Here is a 19514-nt window from a genome sequence, read left to right as displayed (position 1 = left end):
TATTTCATGTGGGTTGGTTTTAGGATAGTCCTTTAAAAAGGTACTGCTGTTCCATTCATGATCAGTGTGAAAGTTTAAAGCTATAGAAGAAACAGGAGAAAGTCTCTTCTAACTACAGATCATCAGCATGAGGCCACTATTTAGTCCTCATTTCCAGCACAGCAGGTAGTGTGAGGACCAACCTGAAGCTTTCTGAAGCTGGTATCCTCCTGGCACATATCCCCTTCTTTACAACCATTGTCTATGCTATGCTAATCTAGAAAGAATTCTTATCTGCTGAAATTGAGAAAGATCAAAAAGCCAAATGCTATTGCAGACCAAGTAACTAATAAGCATGAATCACATGTACTTATTTGTTTGAAGTTTGGATAGTACTACGAGAACCATACCAATATTGAAGAACTGATGTCAGATCATCAATCCTCCATTGTGCTTTGACATCTCAGATATAAATAGAGTTCTGCCATGTCCATAGTGGTTGGGCTAATACTGTTAGAAAATTGTATGTAGTAATCAAAACTACTGACCGCCATTGACAGAGCCAAGACAAATAATCTTTATTGGAGGCAAGAACTCCTGAGAGAGCTAAGAGATAACCCTTAGAGAAATATTAATTTTACCAGGTAGCAGGTGAAATTTTGGTTTAATATTTAGATATAAAACTATACACCTATGGTGTTAGTTTCTAGTTGATGTAGAACTTAATCTTCATGTAAGTAAAAATCACATGGCAATTAACGTAATTACAAAAAAGTATTGTACCAGCCTGAGCAAGAGCGAGACCTCATCTCTACCAAAAATAGAAAGAAATGACCTGGACAGCTAAAAATATATATAGAAAAAAAAAATTAGCCAGGCATGGTGGCGCATGCCTGTAGTCCCAGCTACTCGGGAGGCTGAGGCAGAAGGATTGCTTGAGCCCAGGAGTTTGAGGTTGCTGTGAGCTAGGCTGACGCCACGGCACTCTACCCTGGGCAACAGAGTGAGATTCTGTCTCAAAAAAAAAAAAAAAAAAAAAGTATTGTGTGTTGTACAGATGGCTTGTAAAAGCATTGCTTTCCTGATGAATTTAGTACATTCTATACCAAAAAAGAACCTTTAATAAGAGTCATTTTCCCTGACTATATCCATAGTAACTCTTTTTAAAACTTGGACTTGTTTTCATTGTATGTTCATTGTGTTACAAAGACATAAACTCAGCTGTAGTTGAGCAATTCTTCATTTGTCTTGCTTTGAATTTCGGTTAAACACCCCTCCTTTCTTCCTGCTTCTAATATTACAGATTTCTAAAAAGGATCCACTTATAATACCAAAGCACTCACCAAAAGAATATGCCACATTTAAAGATTCAGGAGATTGAAATATAGAAAAGGTGAATTGATATCTGTGCCATTTGCCTTTTTCAGTTACTAACTTTATGTACTTTTTTATTGCTAATTCAATGCTTAAATGCTGAGCATTAGTTGTACTTTAACATTGAGGTGCTGCAGCCTTGGAATATGATTTCTAGCATTGTATTCATTTGAACAAAATTCACTTATAACCAAATCAAGCAGCATTTGTTAAGTGCCCACTGATCAGCCCCACTGTTAGACACTGCAGGGGGTAAGTAAGACCTCTGTCACTTTATGAGTTGCATCTGTTAAGGGAGAAAAGTTAACACACATGAAAGAATATCAATAAATAGCCTAAAATGTATAATTTAATGCTGTGTTATGTGCTAGACTATGTGAGTCAGAGGAATAGCGATCAGTGAAGGTTGGCATGGTCAGAAATGGAGGAAGTAGAACCTGAAGGGAAACTTCAGGGAAAAGTTGGACTTATAAGCATTGGAAGAACTAGTCTTCAGACTGGAGAACAACAGAGTACAGTAGAAGGAATATATAAAATGTGTGGGGAACATTAAGTAGACATTAATGGAAAATAAGGTTGTTGCTGGTAAGATTATAGAGGGCCTTGATATTTTAAAATAATTTAGGTGTAGTATTAACCATGTAGGTAAGATTTGAAGTAGGTAGGAAAAAGACACAAGGCCGGGCCTGGTGGCTCAGGCCTGTAATCCTAACACTGTGGGAGGCTGAGGCAGGAGGAAGGATCGCTTGAGCTCAGAAGTTTGATGCCAGCCTGAGCAAGAGTGAGACACCATCTCTACTAAAAATAGAAAAATTAGCCAGGCGTGGTGACACTTGCTCGTGCCTGTAATCCCAGCTACTTGGGAGATTGAAGCAGGAGGATCTCTTGAGCCCAGGAGGAGTTTGAGGTTGCTGTGAGGTAGGCTGATGCCACGGCACTCTAGCCCGGGTAACAGAGCGAGACTCTGGCTCAAAAAAAAAAAGAAAAGAAAAGGACACAGATGTCAGTTCATTAAGTAAAAAATACAAATGTTGTCTGATAAACAAACATATGAGAAGATATTTAACCTTACAAATAAAGAAATTTAATTTATAACAGGATTCTATTGTTTTTCTGTAAGGTTAGCAAAACTTTTAAAGATTGACAATGCCCAGTGTTTGTTAGGATATGAAGAAACAGGAGGTCTTTTACAAAGTTTGTTTATTCGATAGTTAGTGACTAAACACCTCCTTTGTACCAGGTATTATTCAATGCACTTAGGGTACATTAGAGCACAAAATAAATAGAAATTCCTGTCACTGAGAATTTTCAGGCCCTTTTATTACAACAGAAAGGTCCATTCGCCATTCTGTGAACGTAAAAAAAAAAAAAAGAATTTTCACTGTAGTTCATGAGAATTTAAATTTGTACAAAGGATGTATGAAAATTTATAATGCACATGTATTTTGACCCAATCATTTCAATACTTGCTAAGGAAATCACAGTTCAAAGAGTACACAGATGTATGTATACAATTATGTAGAGCTTTCTATAGACAAGGCATTGTTGTAAATGCTCTTACTGAGTTGTCATTTTATTGTTGAATTGTAGGAGTTTTTTATATTTTCTGGACTCAGTTCCCTAATCAGATAGGTGATATGAAATTTTTCCTCTCATTCCCTGGACTGTCTTATACTTTGTTAATGGTTGCTTTTGAAGCATGCAATTTTTTAATTTTGATGTAGTTCAGTTTATCTAATTTTTATATTGTTGCTTTGCTTTTGGTGCCATATCTAAGGATCCTTTACCAAATCCAAGTTTGTGGAGATTTATTCATGTTTTCTTCTGAGAGTTTATAGTTTTAGCTCTTGCTTAGGTGTTTGATCTATTTGGAGTTAATTTTTTTTGATATGAGGTAAGGGCTTTCTACTCTTTTAAATATAGCTACTAGAAAAGTTTAAATTGTACATGTGGCTCACATTGTATTTCTATAGGACAAAGCTGACCTAGAGCAGTGGTCTCCAAACTTTTTGATAAGAATCCCTATTGGGAAAAAACTTGAGCATTCAGTGACCAATATATGTGTTTGTGGTCTTATTTATTTATAGATTATATGCATGTACTATCATATGAATGATTCTTTATGTACATGATGATACAAAACTACACAGAAAACAAAAACTTAAAGATATATGACATTAAAATAAATGTATATGAAAGTTCAACAGATTGTTTTGTGCATGACTGCTTTTGAAGACCACTGATCTTGATTGTGATCATAGCCTTCTATGGCTAATAGTCTTCCTTCTGAAAACCGTCCTCCACAATGTTAGATAGAGTACTCTTTCTCACGTGCAGATCTGATCCTGTGGTACCTCACCAACTTCAGAATAAAATCCAAGCTCAGCTTGTCATACAAGGCTTTTCATCACATGTCCCTACATGGCTCTTTCTAGCTTCAACCCTCACCATGCACCGTATGTTTATCAATCCATACCATACTGCTTAGAAGTTTCCCCAGCAGATCATCCTTTACTTATGCTTTTTCCTTTACCCAAAATGCTACTTCTCTGCTTCTTCAACAGATTAGTCAGTAGTAAGTTTTCATTTCAGAGTGTGCCCTTTCTTAGCTTTTAGCACACTACAGTTATTTTTTTCATTTTCCTATCTTCCTCAGTAAACTTAGATCCTCCAGGGAGAAATTGTGTATTGCCAGTGTCTGTGCAGATTATAGGTTTTTGGTAAATGTTTATTAAAAGAAAGTGTTCATGAATATCTTTTTTAATTAATTAATGACTATGTTTCTTCTCATTCAACCTGCTTTTCTGTAGTCGATATTCATCAAGAAAAAATTACTAATTTTCTTTTATTGTTTTTGTTTTACTACAAGTATTATAATGATGAAAAATGATTATATTTCTTGTTTTTGCTATTCCTTGAGCTTAAATCTTATTTATATTTCTTTTTATTAAATCTTAATATATTTTATATCCTTAATTAATAAATTCTGGTATCATTTTTCCTTTTTATAATCCACCCATTTGCACACTGAAAATCCTAGTATAATCTTTTAATGAAAGACTTCACAATATTATTTTTTATTATTAATCCTGTTTTGTTTTGTTTTTTTCTTTGATACTACATTAGTAGACTAAATGGGTCTTTTAGGGCAACGTAGGAACTTAATGTCCTTTCTTTGATATTTTTTTTTTCCTTTTTTTTGAAACAGGGTCTCACTCTGTTGCCCAGGCAAGAATGCAGTGGCACAATCACAGCTCACTGCAATCTCCAACTCCTGGGCTCGAGGATCCTCTTGGCTCAGCCTCCCTAGTAGCTAGGACTACAGGCATGCACCACCATACCAGTCTAATTTTTTTATTTTTTGTCGAGATGGGGTCTCAACTATGTTGCCCAGGCTGATCTCATACTCCTGTCCTCAAGCAGTCCTCCCACCTGGGTCTCCCAAAGTACTGAGATTACAGGTGTGAGCTGCCGCACCCAGCCCCATTTCTGATATATCTATGAGGAATGTGGTTCTACTATCCTTACAGCTGACTTAGAAGTGAATTTTTAAAACATGTTCCCTTTATATTGGAGACCAGTTGTACCACAGCATCTTCCACAGTATAACATTACACATCATAAATGACATCAGCATTCATAGTAATCGTCACAGTCCTTCCCAGCATCAGTTTCTAGATTCTTTTTCTCAATAAAATTGTACTGTAAGCTAGTAATCAGAATACTGTAGAGCACATATATGAGCAAATAAGATACCTTCCTTCTATTTAGAATTGGTTTGCCTCACTCAGAATCCCCTAATCAAAATCAGGGAAATTCTTCTTAGAAGAAAATAGTCCTGGTGTTAAAGCTTAAGCACTAGCATACCAAGAATTTCTTGAATCAGTATTTTATGACATATGATATTTTTATTGATAAGTGGTATCACTATATCTGCATAAGAACATTATGCAACTTCTAAACAAAACAAAAAGCACCCAAATGAACAATGTAATATTATTAAATTTGATGTCCTTAGGTTATTATCTTCTTCAGAATGTTGGTAACATATGACTTTTGTATCTCATTATTTTCTTGCATCTTTTATCTTCCATTCCATGCCATCTGTAACTTTATTTCTGTGTAATTGCATTTCATTGTGTTTATTATCCTACACTGAGTATTACAAAAATATGATCTACACCCTCAACATACATTTATTGAGAAATTACTATGTTAAAAGACCTAATACTAAATTCTGTGGGAGAGAAAAGATGAAAAAACTTACTCCTAACATAATATGAAGGGGGAGAGAAAACGAATTAAAACATGAATGAAGGTTTTTAAAATCTAATTTCAGAGCTAATAATATAAAATAATGGTTTGAAAACATGTACCAGAATCAACAGATTTAAAATGCAAGTATCATACACAATTAACATTAAAACTTATTTTATTTGTAATGGAAAATGAATAATACAGTGGCCGTAAACTTGTAAACACCTTAAAAATTTATTAAAAAAAAAAAAAAGTAGATTAGTGGTTCATTAAGGCTGAGTGTGGGGGCATAGGAGAAAGTTGGGGAGAGGGGACGATGGGGAGTGAGTGCTCATGGGCACAAAGTTTCTTTTTAAGGTAACGAAGATATTCTAAAATTAGATTATAGTAATAGTTGCACAACTCTAAATATGCTAAAAAAAACCCATTGAATTGTACACTTAGGTGGGTGGACTTTATCATATGTATGTTGTATATCAGGAAAATTATTTCAGTAAAGCTGTTTTTTATAAAAAGAATGGTTTTCCAAAAATGGGGACTGTGGGTCAGCTGATTATTAAGGTAAAATCTTATGCCAGTTGAAAGGAGCAAATCTTAGATCTCATCAAGCCACTCAGTTCACTCTGTAAACTTTTACCAGAACTCATCTTTTTTGGTATGGAATAACAAGTTCTTAGAAATATTAATAGATGTGTAGGATATTATTTAATATTATTTTCAGATTTTTGTCTGCGTGCTTTTATCTGATGTTAGGAAATAATAAAATACAATAACATTGTTTCTATCCTATAATTTTATTTAGAGCAAAGATATCTTACTACTTGTCACTTGTAAAACATCCTGTCTTCTTACATCCCATGGATTACACAATTCATAGATTAAGTTAATAGCTTAACTAACATAGAACATGAAAATGTGATAAGTATAAAAATTTTAAGTTACTGGAAATACAGAGAGGGTCTTTGGAGCAACATATCTTCTCAACATTATTAGCATTTCTTCAAAGAATTATGGCACTTTTCCCCTTAATAGTTAGAAGGAATGATTTTACATTACAGCTGAAGCATTTTTTTTTTTTTCTTAAAATTGTTTTTTAACACTAGAATTGGTCTGGGAGGCTGAGGCGGGAAGATCGCTTGAGCTCAGGAGTTCGAGACCAGTCTGAGCAAGAGTGAGACCCCGTCTCTACTAAAAATAGAAAAAATTAGACTAGGAGGAGGGGAAAAAAGAAAGAAAAAATTAGCCGGGCATGGTGGCCTGCACCTGTAGTCCCAGCAACTTGGGAGGCTGAGGCAGGAGGATCACTTGAGCCAGGAGTTTGAGGATACTGTGAGCTAGGTTGATGCCATGGCACTCTATCCCAGGCAACAGAGCAAAGCTCTGTCTCCATAAAAATAAAATAAAATAAAAAGTAGAATTGGAACATTTCATATTTAATGTGATTTTAAATATCAAAGTTCTGTGCAGTAAGTTGTGTTAATGCAGATCATCACAGAGAGTGATTTCTTTTAGTACAGAATCTTTGCCTTTACTAAAGGCATTCTCCAAGTTTTATACATCTTTGCCATCTCCAGTTTCAATAGAGAGCCTATTCAGTTTTGTATTATAAAATGCATTATATTGTTTGACGTAAACTCTGATGCTTCTGAAAGTGCACACTTATCATAGTTCACAGTATTACAACTAATTTCCTGATTTGTTTATAATTGGGAAATTTTTATAAAAGTAATGACAAGCTGTAAATTACTATCTTTTGGTCTTTTCAAACAAGTATCGTAACTCTCCACTTTTATAGCAAGAGCTAAAAACCATTACTGAAGTAATCAATATATCACAGTTATGTTATGGAGATTTTAATGTTGTTACTTTCAAAATTCTGAGTTGTTGCAGTATTGGTCTTCCACTGTTGGTACCTGAAAAATATTATTTGACTCCATATTTTTTGTTAATATTTAAGTATTATTAGGAAACGGCAAGTTAATTTGCAAGCACACAAACACATTTTGAATATTTTAGATAGCATTTCACTTTTTTAAGCATTAATTTTCTCATTTCATTCTCCCAGTGTTCACTTGGCAAGAAGAGTGCTTCAGTTAGAAAAACAAAACTCGTTGATTTTAAAAGACCTGGAACATCAAAAGGACCTAGTAACACAGCTTTCCCAAGAGGTAAATAACTTAAACAAAAGAAACATGTATAAAGAATCACAATGTTCATTTCAATTCTTTGTAACTCCTGTGTTTATTTTCTAAGCAGTTTTAAAATAAGCTGTTTGCTAGTACAAAATGATTTCACAATTTATAAAACTAACCGAATGTTAAGGTCTTATAAAACAAGTTACAGTATATGGCAAAACTAAGAACAAAAGGGAGATTAAATGCCCAGACTAAGTATAAATGCAGACTAGACAGGCAAAGCTTTGATTTCTGAGACTATCAACTGGCAAAACAAGTTTGGCAAATTTTGGTGACATTTTACTTTAAGTTTTTTACTAATGCATCATTTTTTAAATAGATTTGCTTTTTACCTCTGTGTTTGATGAAAAATCTCTTATCTACTAAACACACTGAAGTTGGTTTACACTTAGAAATCAGATTCAGGCCAGGTGGCTCATGCCTGTAGTCTCAATACTTTGGGAGGCCAAGGGTGGAGGATTGCTTCAGCCCAGCAGTTCAAAGTTACGGTGAGCTATGATCACGCCATTGCACTCCAGCCTAGGCAACAATGACCCTGTCTCTAGGAAGAAAAAGAAAATCAGGTTCATATTTCTTATTTTCCTTAGCCTTGTATTATGTCATTTAAAGACTATGTAAACATATAACACAGGATTTTTAAGTTTAAATGAACATCTAATTACATTGTTCTGTGTTTTGGAAATTCAAGTCATCAAACAATTAAAACCAAAGGTACCACCTCACTAGCATTCCTTTTATTTCTTGAGTTTCAGCACAACAATTTTTCTGTTAATATTTTAAAATTTTTAAAAGCTATTTATCTTATAGTAAAAGATTTTTAAAGGTATTTATTAAATACTACTAATATGTACCATATATTCTTTGTTTTCTTAAGGGCCTGCTCATATTTCTCTCTCTCTCTCTTTTTTTTTTTGAGACAGTGTCTCACTCTGTTGCCCAGGTTGGAGTGCAGTGACATGATCATAGCTTACTGTAACCTCCAACTCCAGGTCTCAAACGTTCCTCCCACCTCATCCTCCCCAGTAGCTGGGACTACAGATGCAAGCCACCACGCCTAGCTAATTTTTTTTTTTAATAGACAGGATCTTGCTATGTTGCCCAGGCTGGTCTTGAACTCCTGGCCTCAAGCCATCCTCTCACCTCAGCCTCCCAGAGTGCTGAGATTATAGGTGTGAACCAATGCACCTGGCCCATATTTATCTTTACAGTATCTTCTATTAAAGTACTTTTAATATTATAACATTAGGAGTATCTTTATTCTCAAATTTCAAAAGACCAGAAATAGTTCATATTGCTGCAGTGCCTAGCACATAGTTAATGCTCAGGGTAGACACAGTGGTGTGTTGATAGATGTTAATAACCAGCTTTCCAAGAAGGGTGTGAGAAAGGGCTCTGATTTGTAGCATTTGCTTATATCTGTAGTATAAATATTCCCACCATGACTAACATCAAGCTGCCAACTTAATGTTATTGAACACGGAGCAGAGAAAAGAGGCTGACCAACACACCATTACATGATGTTCACACCATATAGGTACAATAGATGTATTAATACATAAACTCAAGAGCATAGATGATAGCAAAATAATTAAAAATTGATAAGTTTTTGAGTATTTGTTCCCTTTGTTTTTAATAAAATTTATTTTTATAGAAACTTAAATAATTTAATTTTTAATAACAGTTGAGCAACCAGCTCACAAAATTCCTAAAAATTTTCCACTTAGCTTTCAATAAGCTGCTGCAGACCAACTCCAACATACCACTGGGTAGAAGCACAGAAGAATAAATAAATGAATAGCTAAAGAAACAAATGAACCTCTGGATGCTAATATATTATTGATCCTTCATTTGGTTTTAATTTCTAAGAACCTATCAAACATATTTTAAGAAATAAAATATATGTATATCTTCATGTCACTTTAAAAAAGAAACTACCTTGCTGAGCATTTCAGTTAATTGAAGTGAGAATTTCTAAATGTATACACACTCCTATATAAATTGTTGGGGGAAAATACAAAAATTAAGTGTTCTTGTAATGAAGTGTAATTAACTTTGCATGAAGCAATTTTAAAATAAGATGTGGCTTATATTGAGGAAAGGACTTAAATACTGAAATAGTTATGATATGAAATGGCATGATTCCTGGAATTTGTTTTAAAATATTCCATGAGAAAAGGGGAAAGGACTCAGTAGATAAAACAAGAATCATAAAACATTGGTAATGTTTGAAGCTGGGTGATATTTACATATAGGTTTATTATTCAGGTCTGTGCTTTTGTCTATGTGAAAAATTTTCATAAGATATTTGGAGAAAGAATCAGTAGCCCTATAGTAAAGGATTTGTGCTAAGTGTAGTATATGACTTTTCTCTTAAAATTGAAAATAAAATATTTAATTTAAAATATTCCATGGATTTTACCTTTCTCTGTAAGTTTTTCTAGCTCACAAAAATTAAATTGCTTAAATTGAAAATAATTATATAAACTAGCTGAAAGTTGATAGTATTAAATTGCTGTAACAACAACAGACTATTCGTGATAGATGGAAAAAAAATAGACAAAAATGTTTCCAAGATCTGTATTCTTTCAAGCAGGTAAATATTTAAACCAGCTTGGAGTTTTTGATACTAATGGAGTTTTGATACACAGATGAAACTCAAATAACTCATGTTGGAATTACCATTGCGTTATGTGGTATTCAGATTACATCTGAGGTTATATGTAAATGAATTACTAAAATGACAATGCGAAATAATACTCAAAATGAAAACCAAAACTCCCCTTTTTAGCAGCTTTATTAAGATATAATTGACATACACTAAACTGCATATGTTTAAAGTATAATATGACTTTTGACACCTGTATGTACCCATGAAACTCACCAGAATGAAGATAATGAACGCATACATCTCCTCAAAGATTTCCTTGTGCCCCTTCCTCCAAACCCTCTCCATCTCAGTCCCCAAGCAACCACTGATTTGCTTTCAGTTACTATGGATTAGTTTGCATTTTCTAGATTTTTTTTATAAAAGGAATTATGCAGTATGTATGTACTTTTTTTTAATCTGTCTTCTTTCACTCTGCATAATTATTTTGATTCATCCATAGTTCATTCTTTTCACTGCTGAGTAACATTCCATTGTGTAGATATATCACACTTTATTTATCCATTCACTCATTAATGGACATCGGGGTCATTTCTAGGTTTTGCCAAATAGAGCTGATGTGAACATCCATGTATAAGTCTTTGTATGAACATATACTTTTGTTTCTCTTGGTAAATACTTAGGAGTGGAATAGCTGGATCATGTGGTAGGTGTCTATTTCCTCTTACATCCTTACTTTGATGTGGTCAGTTTTTAAAATTTTATCCATTATGATAGGTGTTTAGTGGTGTCTCATTCTGGTTTTAATTTGCATTAATGACTAATGATATTGAACATCTTTTCAGTTGTACTTCTGTATCCTGTGTTTATCTTCTTGGAAGAAGTACCAGTTCACATTTTTTGTCTGTTTTATCAGACTATTTGTCCTCTTTTTATTGAGTTTTGAGCATTGTTTATGTATTCTAATACAAGTCCTTTATCAGATATATGATTTGCAAATGTTTTCTTCTACTCTGTGATTTGTCTTTCTATCTCTTAACAGTGTCCTTTTTTGTTTGTTTGTTTGTTTATATTTTTACTAGAGCCAAATGTCAGCTTAGAGAATTAACAATGTCTTTTGAAGATATATTTTTTTCAAGTCTAATTCATTACTTTGTTCGTCTATTGATTGTGTTTTTGGTGTTGTATCTGAAATATCTTTGTCTAACCCAGGGTCACAAAGATTTTTGTCTGTGTTTTTTTCTATAATAGATGTTTCATAGCTTTAAGTCGGATCCTTTTGTAGTTGATTTTTGTATAGACTGAAATTCATATATTTGCGTATTGAAACCCAACTATTTCTGTCATCATTTGTTGAAAAGGCCTTTGTGGAAAGCCAATTAATCATGTATGTATGAGTCTATTTCTGGATGCTTTTCTGTTCCAATTATCTATTTGTCTATCTTTATGTCAATACCATACCATCTTGATTACTATAGCTTCGTAATATCTTGAAATCAGATAATATTGGTCCTCAGCTCTGTTCATTTTAGAAGCTTTTTGGATATTCTTTGCATTTCCATGTGAATTCTATAATCAGTTTAATTTCTACCCAAAAAGCTGACTGTAATTTTGATTGTGATTGCATTGAATCCATAGGTGAAATGAGGAAAATTGACATCTTAATACTAAATATTCTGATCCATAAGCACACTGTATCCTTACTTTTATTTAAGTCTTGTTTAGTTTCTCTTAGTACTGTTATTTTTTAGTTTTCACTGTAAAATTTTCACATCTTCTGATTAGTGTTAGCAAGGTATATGTTTTTCATCCTTCTACTTTTAATCAGTCTAACAAAATGTGACTTTTACTTGGAAGTTTTTAGAACATTTATATAGAATGTGTTTATTGATATCATATGTTTGTCTGTCATCTTGCTATTGTTTTTTTTTTTTTTTTTTGGTCCCATCTAGTCTCTGTTCCTTTTCTCCTCTTTTCATGACTTCTTTTGGATTAATCGAATATTTTTTATCATTTCACTGTATCTCATTGTTACTTATTGTCTAGACCTCTTTGTTTTGTTATTACAGTGGTTGCTTTATAGTATATATCTTTAACTTATCACCATGTAGTTTCAAATATTTTACTACGTCATGTATAGTATAAGAACATTACATCAGTATACATTTGTCCCCTGCAGGCTTTTGTGCTCTTGTTGCCATACATTTTATTTATGCGTGAATAAACCCCCACACCACAGTGCTATTTATTTAAACAGTGACAATCTTATAAAAAGATACTATAATATTAGGGAAAGGTATTATATTTAATTAAATAGTTACCATACCTGATGCTCTTTATTCCTTTGTGTAGATGCAAATTATAATACAGTATCACATTCCTTCTGGTTGATATGCTTACTTTAACAATTCTTACAGAGCAGGTTTGGTGGTGGTGATGAATTTTTTCTGTTTCTGAATATTGCAAAAATTTATTTCATCTTTTTTTGTTTTTACATTTCTATTTTTGACAAAAATCATGATTAAAATACAGTTCTCTCACAGTTATGTTACTAAGGCCAAAGTAACTGGAAGTAAGCATTTTAGCATTCATTCTTTTTTTAATTGTGGTAAAATTCAGATAATATACAATTCACCATTTTAACCATTTTAAAGTGTATAGTTTAGTGGCTTATGATATGTTTACAAGGTTGTATGTCCATTACCACTGTCTAGTTAGAGAACATTTTCATTCCCCCAGAAGAAAGCCCTATACCCTTAAACAATCACTCCCCGTTCTCTCCTCTCCCCTCAACTCTTGGCAAGCACTAATGTTCTCTCTTTCTCTATGGATTTGCCTATTCCGGATGTTTTGTGTAAATAGAATCATGCAATATGTGGCCTTTTTTGTTTCTGGCTTCTTTCACTTAGCATAATGTTTTCAAGATTCATTCATATTATACCATCTATCAGTGCTTAATGCCTTTTTTTGACTGAATAATGCCCCATTGTACAGATATATCACATTTTATTTATTCATTCATCAGTTGATGGGCTTTTGTCTATTGTGAATAATGCTGCTATGAACATTCAAGTGCAAAGTTTTTGTTTGATCACCTGTTTTCAATTCTTGTTGAGTATATACCTAAGGAGTAGAATCCTAGATCACATGGTAATTCTATGACTCACTTTTTGAAAAACTACAAAACTGTTTTCCGTAGCAACTATATACCATTTTATATTTTCACTAGCCATGTCAAAGATTCTAATTTCTCCACATCCTTGCCAATGCTTATTATTTTTCATTTTTTTAATTCTAGCTGTCCTAGTGGATACACAGTGGTAGCTTATGATTTTGATTTGCATTTCCCTAATGACTAATGATGTTAAACATCATTTTGGGTGTTTATTGTTCATTTGTGTATCTTTTTTTAGAAAAATGCCCATTCAAGTCCTTTTCCCACTTTTGAATTGGGTTGTTTGTCTTTTTGCTGTTTAGTTGTAAGAGTTCTTAAATATTCTGGATACTGGATACCTTTATCAGATATATGATTTGCAAATGTTTTCTCCCATTCTGTGGGTTGTCTTTCACCTTCTTGTTTGCACAAAAGTTTTTTAACTTTTTTTTTTTTTTGCTAAAACCTTGAGGTAGATACATTTTTTAATTTTGATAAAGTCCACTTTATCTGTTTTTTTCTATGTTTCTTGTGCTTTACCTTTGTTTTTTTATTATTTTTTATTGACGTGAAATTCACATTACATAAAATTAAACATTTTAGAGTGAACCATTTAATATTCATTCATGTACTATGTACAACCACCATCTCTACCTAGTTCCAAAACATTTTCATCACCCCAGAATAAACCTTGTACCCATTAAGCAGTTAATCCCCACTCCTCTTTGCACCCAGCCTCTGACAACTGCCATCTCACTTTAGTTCTATGGATTTACCTATTCTGGATATATTTCATATGAATTGAATCATACAGTATATAACCTTTTATGCCTGGTTTCTTTCACTGAGCATAATGTTTTCAGTGTTTGTCCACATTGTGGCATGTGTCCAGTACTTCATTCTTTTTTATGGCTGAATAATATTCTGTTGTATGTATTTACCTTAATTTCTTTATTCATTCATCCTTTGAGGGGGAGAGATTGTTTCCACCTTTTGGCTATTGTGAATAGTGCTTCTTTGAACATGCAAATACAAGCAAATGTTTGAGTACCTGTTTCCACTTCTGTTAAGTGTACACCTGGGAATGGATTTGCTGGGCTTACCTTTGTTTTTGGAAAAATATTTTCCCTGGGTAAAGAATTTGAGGTTGACTTTTCTCTCTCTCTTTTTCAGTACTTGAAAGATGTTGCTCCACTCTCTTCTAGTTTGCGTTGTTTCTGCCAAGATAATTGCTGTCATCCTTATATTTGTTCCTCTCTAGGTAATGTTTATTTCTTTAGCTGCTTTTAAGATTTTCCTTTTGTCACTGGCTTTAAGCAATTTGATTATGATGTGTCTTGCTGTAGTTTTCTTCATGTGTCCTGTGCTTGGGTTTTGTTGAACATATTATATATGTGAATTCATCAAATTTAGAATTTTTTTATTTATTAATTTTTTTATGCTGTCCTTTCTCCTTCCTTTGCAGACTACAGTTAGACATATATTAGGCTGCTTAGAGTTGTCCTACAATAGAACAAACGATGTTCTGTTTCTTTTTTTTTGGTCTTTTTTCTGCCTTTCCTTTTGTATAATTTCTCTTATTATGTCAAGTCCACTAATCTTTTCTTCTCCAGTGTATAATCTGCTATTAATCCAATCCAGTGTTTTTTGTCTCAGATATTGAAGTTTTCATTTCTAGTTCAATTTGGATCTTTTTTATATCTTCCAAATCTCTACTTAACATTCTCAAACTTTGTTTTCTTATACACTTTCAATAACTGTTTTAATATCCTTGTCTTTTAATTCTATTATTTTGTCATTTCTTGGTTGGTTTAAATTAAGTTGATTTATCTTATTATGTATCACATGTTGTTTTATTTGTTTTTCTTTTTTTCTTTTTTTTTTTTTTTTTTGCATACCTAGTAGTTTTTAACTAAATGCCAGACATGTGAATTTTACCTTGGTGCTAGATATCTTTATATTCCGTTAAGTTTTTGTTAGCTTTGTTTTGGGACGTGGTTAAGTTTCTTAGGAACAGTTTGGTCCTTTCAGGTCTTGCTTTTAAGCCTCTGTAGGCAGCGAAAGGTTTATTTAATGCTTATTTTTTTCCCCATTATTGTGACAAAATCCTTTTGAATACTATACTCCATGTCCTATGAATTATCAGGTTTTCTACTTTGGCTGGTTGGAGTAGGCACTATTCCTGGCCCACGTTAGCTTCAGAGATTGTTCCCACTAATCTTGTCAGTAGTTCTGTCTCCAGTCTCTGCTAGTTTCTTTACACACATGCACTTTTGAGTGCCAAGTGAATGCTAAAGGGGGACTGTCCATAGAATTTCAGAGTTCTCTCTCTGTGCAGCTCTCTTTTCTTTTCTTCAGTACTCTGCCATATGAACTGTAGCCACCCTGGTTTTTACTTCTGTTAACAGCTCCTTAACTCAGGGAGTTTGACAGTCTCTTCCTTAATTCCCCTTCCCTGGGCCACAGCCTAGAAACCTCCAGGCAATAAACTGGGCAATCATAGGGTTCACCTTGTTTGTTTTCTGTTGTCTCAGGGATTACTGACCTTCATGCTTGATGTCCAATGTCTTTAGACCATTGTTTCACCTACTTGGTTCAGTAAAACAGAAAATAAAATTAATTGAATTTTTATGTATGCTCACTAACTCGTTCTCAAGAAACCACCAAATTTAGTTAAGAGTGGAGTTTTGAGGCCATGCAGGGTGGCTCATGCCTGCAATCCCAACATTTTGGGAGGCTGAGGTGGGAGGATCTCTTGATGCCTGGGGACCAGCCTGAGCAACATAGCAAGACCTGTCTCTACAAAAAAATTTAAAAATTAGCCAGAAGTGGTGGCACATGCCTGTAGTCCTAGCTACTCTAGAGGCTGAGGCAGGAGGATCACTGAGAGTTTGAGACTACAGTGAGCTATGATTGTGCGACTGCCCTCCAGCCTGGGCAACAGAGCAGGACCCGGTCTCTGAGGGGAAAAAAGGTATATATTAAATATATAGTGGAGTGTTGATGTGGGCTTTGTTAAAGAAATCTAGCCCGAGTCATAAAGCATGCCTTGTTACCACCACCAAGAACTGATTTTCCTTACCTGCCTTAAACTTTGATGCTTGATCTCTTTCCAGTTATTCAGTAAATGTTTATCAAACTTTCACTATATTCAACCACTGATGACAAAATAGACATGGTCTTGCACTCCTAACATGTACAATCTTGTTCACAAAGGCCTTATTTTTCCTGCTATAAGCACTCAGAGGTTTATCTGTTACAGCTAACTTCATTTCAGAAAGCTTATCTAGAAAATGAGAGATACACAATCACCAGGGACCACATGGCAAGGTTTAGCTGCCTGGAATTTTGTACTTAGAAGGCACTTAGTGGAATCCAGGTAATAATTTGTTACAAAACTGTACATTGCTAGATTTGAAAGAGACTTTAAGATTCATAGGTCAAGTAGATCATATGTACTAACTTTAAAAGATACTCATACCATATTGATAAATTTTTTAAAGGCAAATTGCAGAATAATATGCATTGTTTTTCTATTTTGGCTTTAATATATTTATGTGTGTGTACAGAAACACATGGGATTGTGTTTCTGTTTAAGCATAGAGAAAATGAAAAAAGTCAGAAAATGTATCATGCCAAGGGGACACAAATACCACTAGTCATGCATTGTAAATATATAATAAGCTTTATTGGTGTAAACTTACAGGCAGAGAATTAACAGAGTACACACCATCCCCGAGTTCTCTTCCCACAGGAGAGTGTGCTTAGGCCTGGCATAGATACTCTGGGAGCATCACTGAGAGGGCTCTGATAGAGGGACTCTACCCATACATTCTACACTTTTAAAGAGGAAAAGGACAGGGAACATCTGAGAGCCATGTAGCAATGGAAGAGGGAACCTCCGGAGCTTCGTAGCTCAGATCAGCCTCTCCTAAAAGAGTAGGAAGTAGCCTCCAGGGCCATCCGTATTTCTCTCTAACATCAAATAGTGGTCACCTCTGGGATTAGGAGTGGAGTTGGGAGAAATAACTAATTTTTACCTTAGACATTTTTTTTTTTTTAATTTTTTTAGAGACAGGGTCTTGCTATTGTCGCCCAGGCCAGAGTGCAGTAGCCTGATCATAGCTCACTGCGGCTTCAAACTCCTGGCTCAAGCGATTCTCCTGCCTCTGCTTCCCAAAGTTACCTTAGGTATTTTTGAATTGTATTAATTTATTACAACCCACATGTATTACTTAGTAATTTTTGAAAATCTGTTGAATTTTTTAGAATCTATTGATTTTTTTTGGTTTTTTCTTTGAGGGTTTTTTGTTTATTTGGGGGGGGTTTTGTTTTGTTTTGGTTTGGTTTTTTGTTTTGTTTTTGAGACAGGGTCTTGCTCTATTGCTAAGGCTAGAGTGCAGTGGCTTCATAATAGCTCACTGCAGCCCCAAACTCCTGGGCTCAACTGATCTTCCCACCTCAGCCTCCTGAGTAGCTGGGACTACAGACACATGTCATCATGTTCATCTACTTTTTTTTTTTTTTGGGTAAAGATAAGGGTCTCACTATATTGTCCAGGCCAGTCTTGAGCTCCTGGCCTCAAGCAGTCTTCCCAGCTCAGCCTCCCAGTTGCTAGGACTGCAGGCATACACCACCATGCCCAGCTAATTTTTTTGTAGATGTAGGGCCTTGCTCTGTTGCCCAGGCTGGTCTTGAACTCCTAGCCTCAAGTGATCCTCTTGCCTTGGCCTCCCAAAGTGCTAGGATTACAGATGTGAACCACTGTACCCGGCCTGAATAGTTTTTTTTGTTTGTTAGCATAGATTTGGTGACCAACACAGTATCTAACTTATAATAAGCATAGAGTAAATATTGATTAGATTTAGATCTAGCCCACCCATGGAACCTATGTAAGTTTATAAAGATTTTGAAAATAGGCCAGGCGTGGTGGCTCACGCCTATAATCCTAGCACTCTGGGAGGCTGAGGCAGGAGGATTGCTTGAGGTCAAGAGTTCAAGACCAACCTGAGCAACAGCGAGACCCATCTCTACAAAAAATAGAAAAAATTAGCCAGGCATAGTGGCACACTCCTGTAGTCTCAGCTACTCAGGAGGCTGAGGTAGAAGCATCGCTTGAGCCTAGGAGTTTGAGGTTGTAGTAAGCTGTGATGATGCCACTATACTCTAGTCAGGGCAACAGGGTAAGACTGTCTCAAAAAAAAAAAAAAACAACAACAGCAAAAAAGATTTTGAAAATAAGTAGAAAAACCTACTTTTAAAAACATCTATAGGACAGGCACGGTGGCTCACGCCTGTAGTCCTAGCACTCCGGGAGGCTGAGGCAGGCGGATTGTTTGAGCTCAGGAGTTCGAGACCAGCCTGAGTAAGAGCGAGACCCTGTCTCTACTAAACATAGAAAGAAATTATATGGACAGCTAAATATATATATAGAAAATTAGCCGGGCATGGTGGCATATGCCTGTAGTCCCAGCTACTCGGGAGGCTGAGGCAGGAGGATTGCTTGAGCCCAGGAGTTTGAGGTTGCTGTGAGCTAGGCTGATGCCATGGCACTCTAGCCCGGGCAACAGAGCAAGACTGTGTCTCAAAAAACAGAGGAAAACAAAACATATCTTTAAACATATCTTAAATCAAAGATTATATTCTGGAGCAATATTATTTGTCATCCAAAATTTCATTGCCAAGGAAGTATATACGTGCATACTCACATACATATTCATATACATGCTCATGATATATTCATGGAGATATTTGGAATGATACACACCAAAGTAATAATCATTGATTTTGGTTATAATTATGGAGGAGGCACTGAGGTTCTAGGATGGATGGGAGATATCCATTCAGTTCACATTCCCTCTCTGTACTGTGTATATGTGGCATTCTCTCCTTCCCTCCCTCCCTGCTGTACCTCCCCTCTATTTCATTATTATGATCAAATATATTAAAG

The 19514-nt window shown here is 34.7% G+C and overlaps 1 protein-coding gene across 1 annotated transcript in view; it reads left to right on the top strand.

The window, feature by feature from the left end:
- The window catches only part of PIBF1 (progesterone immunomodulatory binding factor 1), a 190823-nt gene that overhangs the window by 110708 nt on the left and 60601 nt on the right, over window positions 1-19514 (top strand). Inside the window, exon 13 of the mRNA XM_069467158.1 lies at window positions 7676-7778. Coding sequence (XP_069323259.1) covers window positions 7676-7778 — 103 coding nt within the window. The remainder of the gene's footprint in view (window positions 1-7675; window positions 7779-19514) is intronic.

The sequence above is a fragment of the Eulemur rufifrons genome, chromosome 4, assembly GCF_041146395.1.
Source record: "Eulemur rufifrons isolate Redbay chromosome 4, OSU_ERuf_1, whole genome shotgun sequence".
Taxonomy (NCBI): domain Eukaryota; kingdom Metazoa; phylum Chordata; class Mammalia; order Primates; family Lemuridae; genus Eulemur; species Eulemur rufifrons.
Note: the sequence above shows the minus strand (reverse complement) of the source record. Positions and strands in the feature narration are given on the sequence as shown.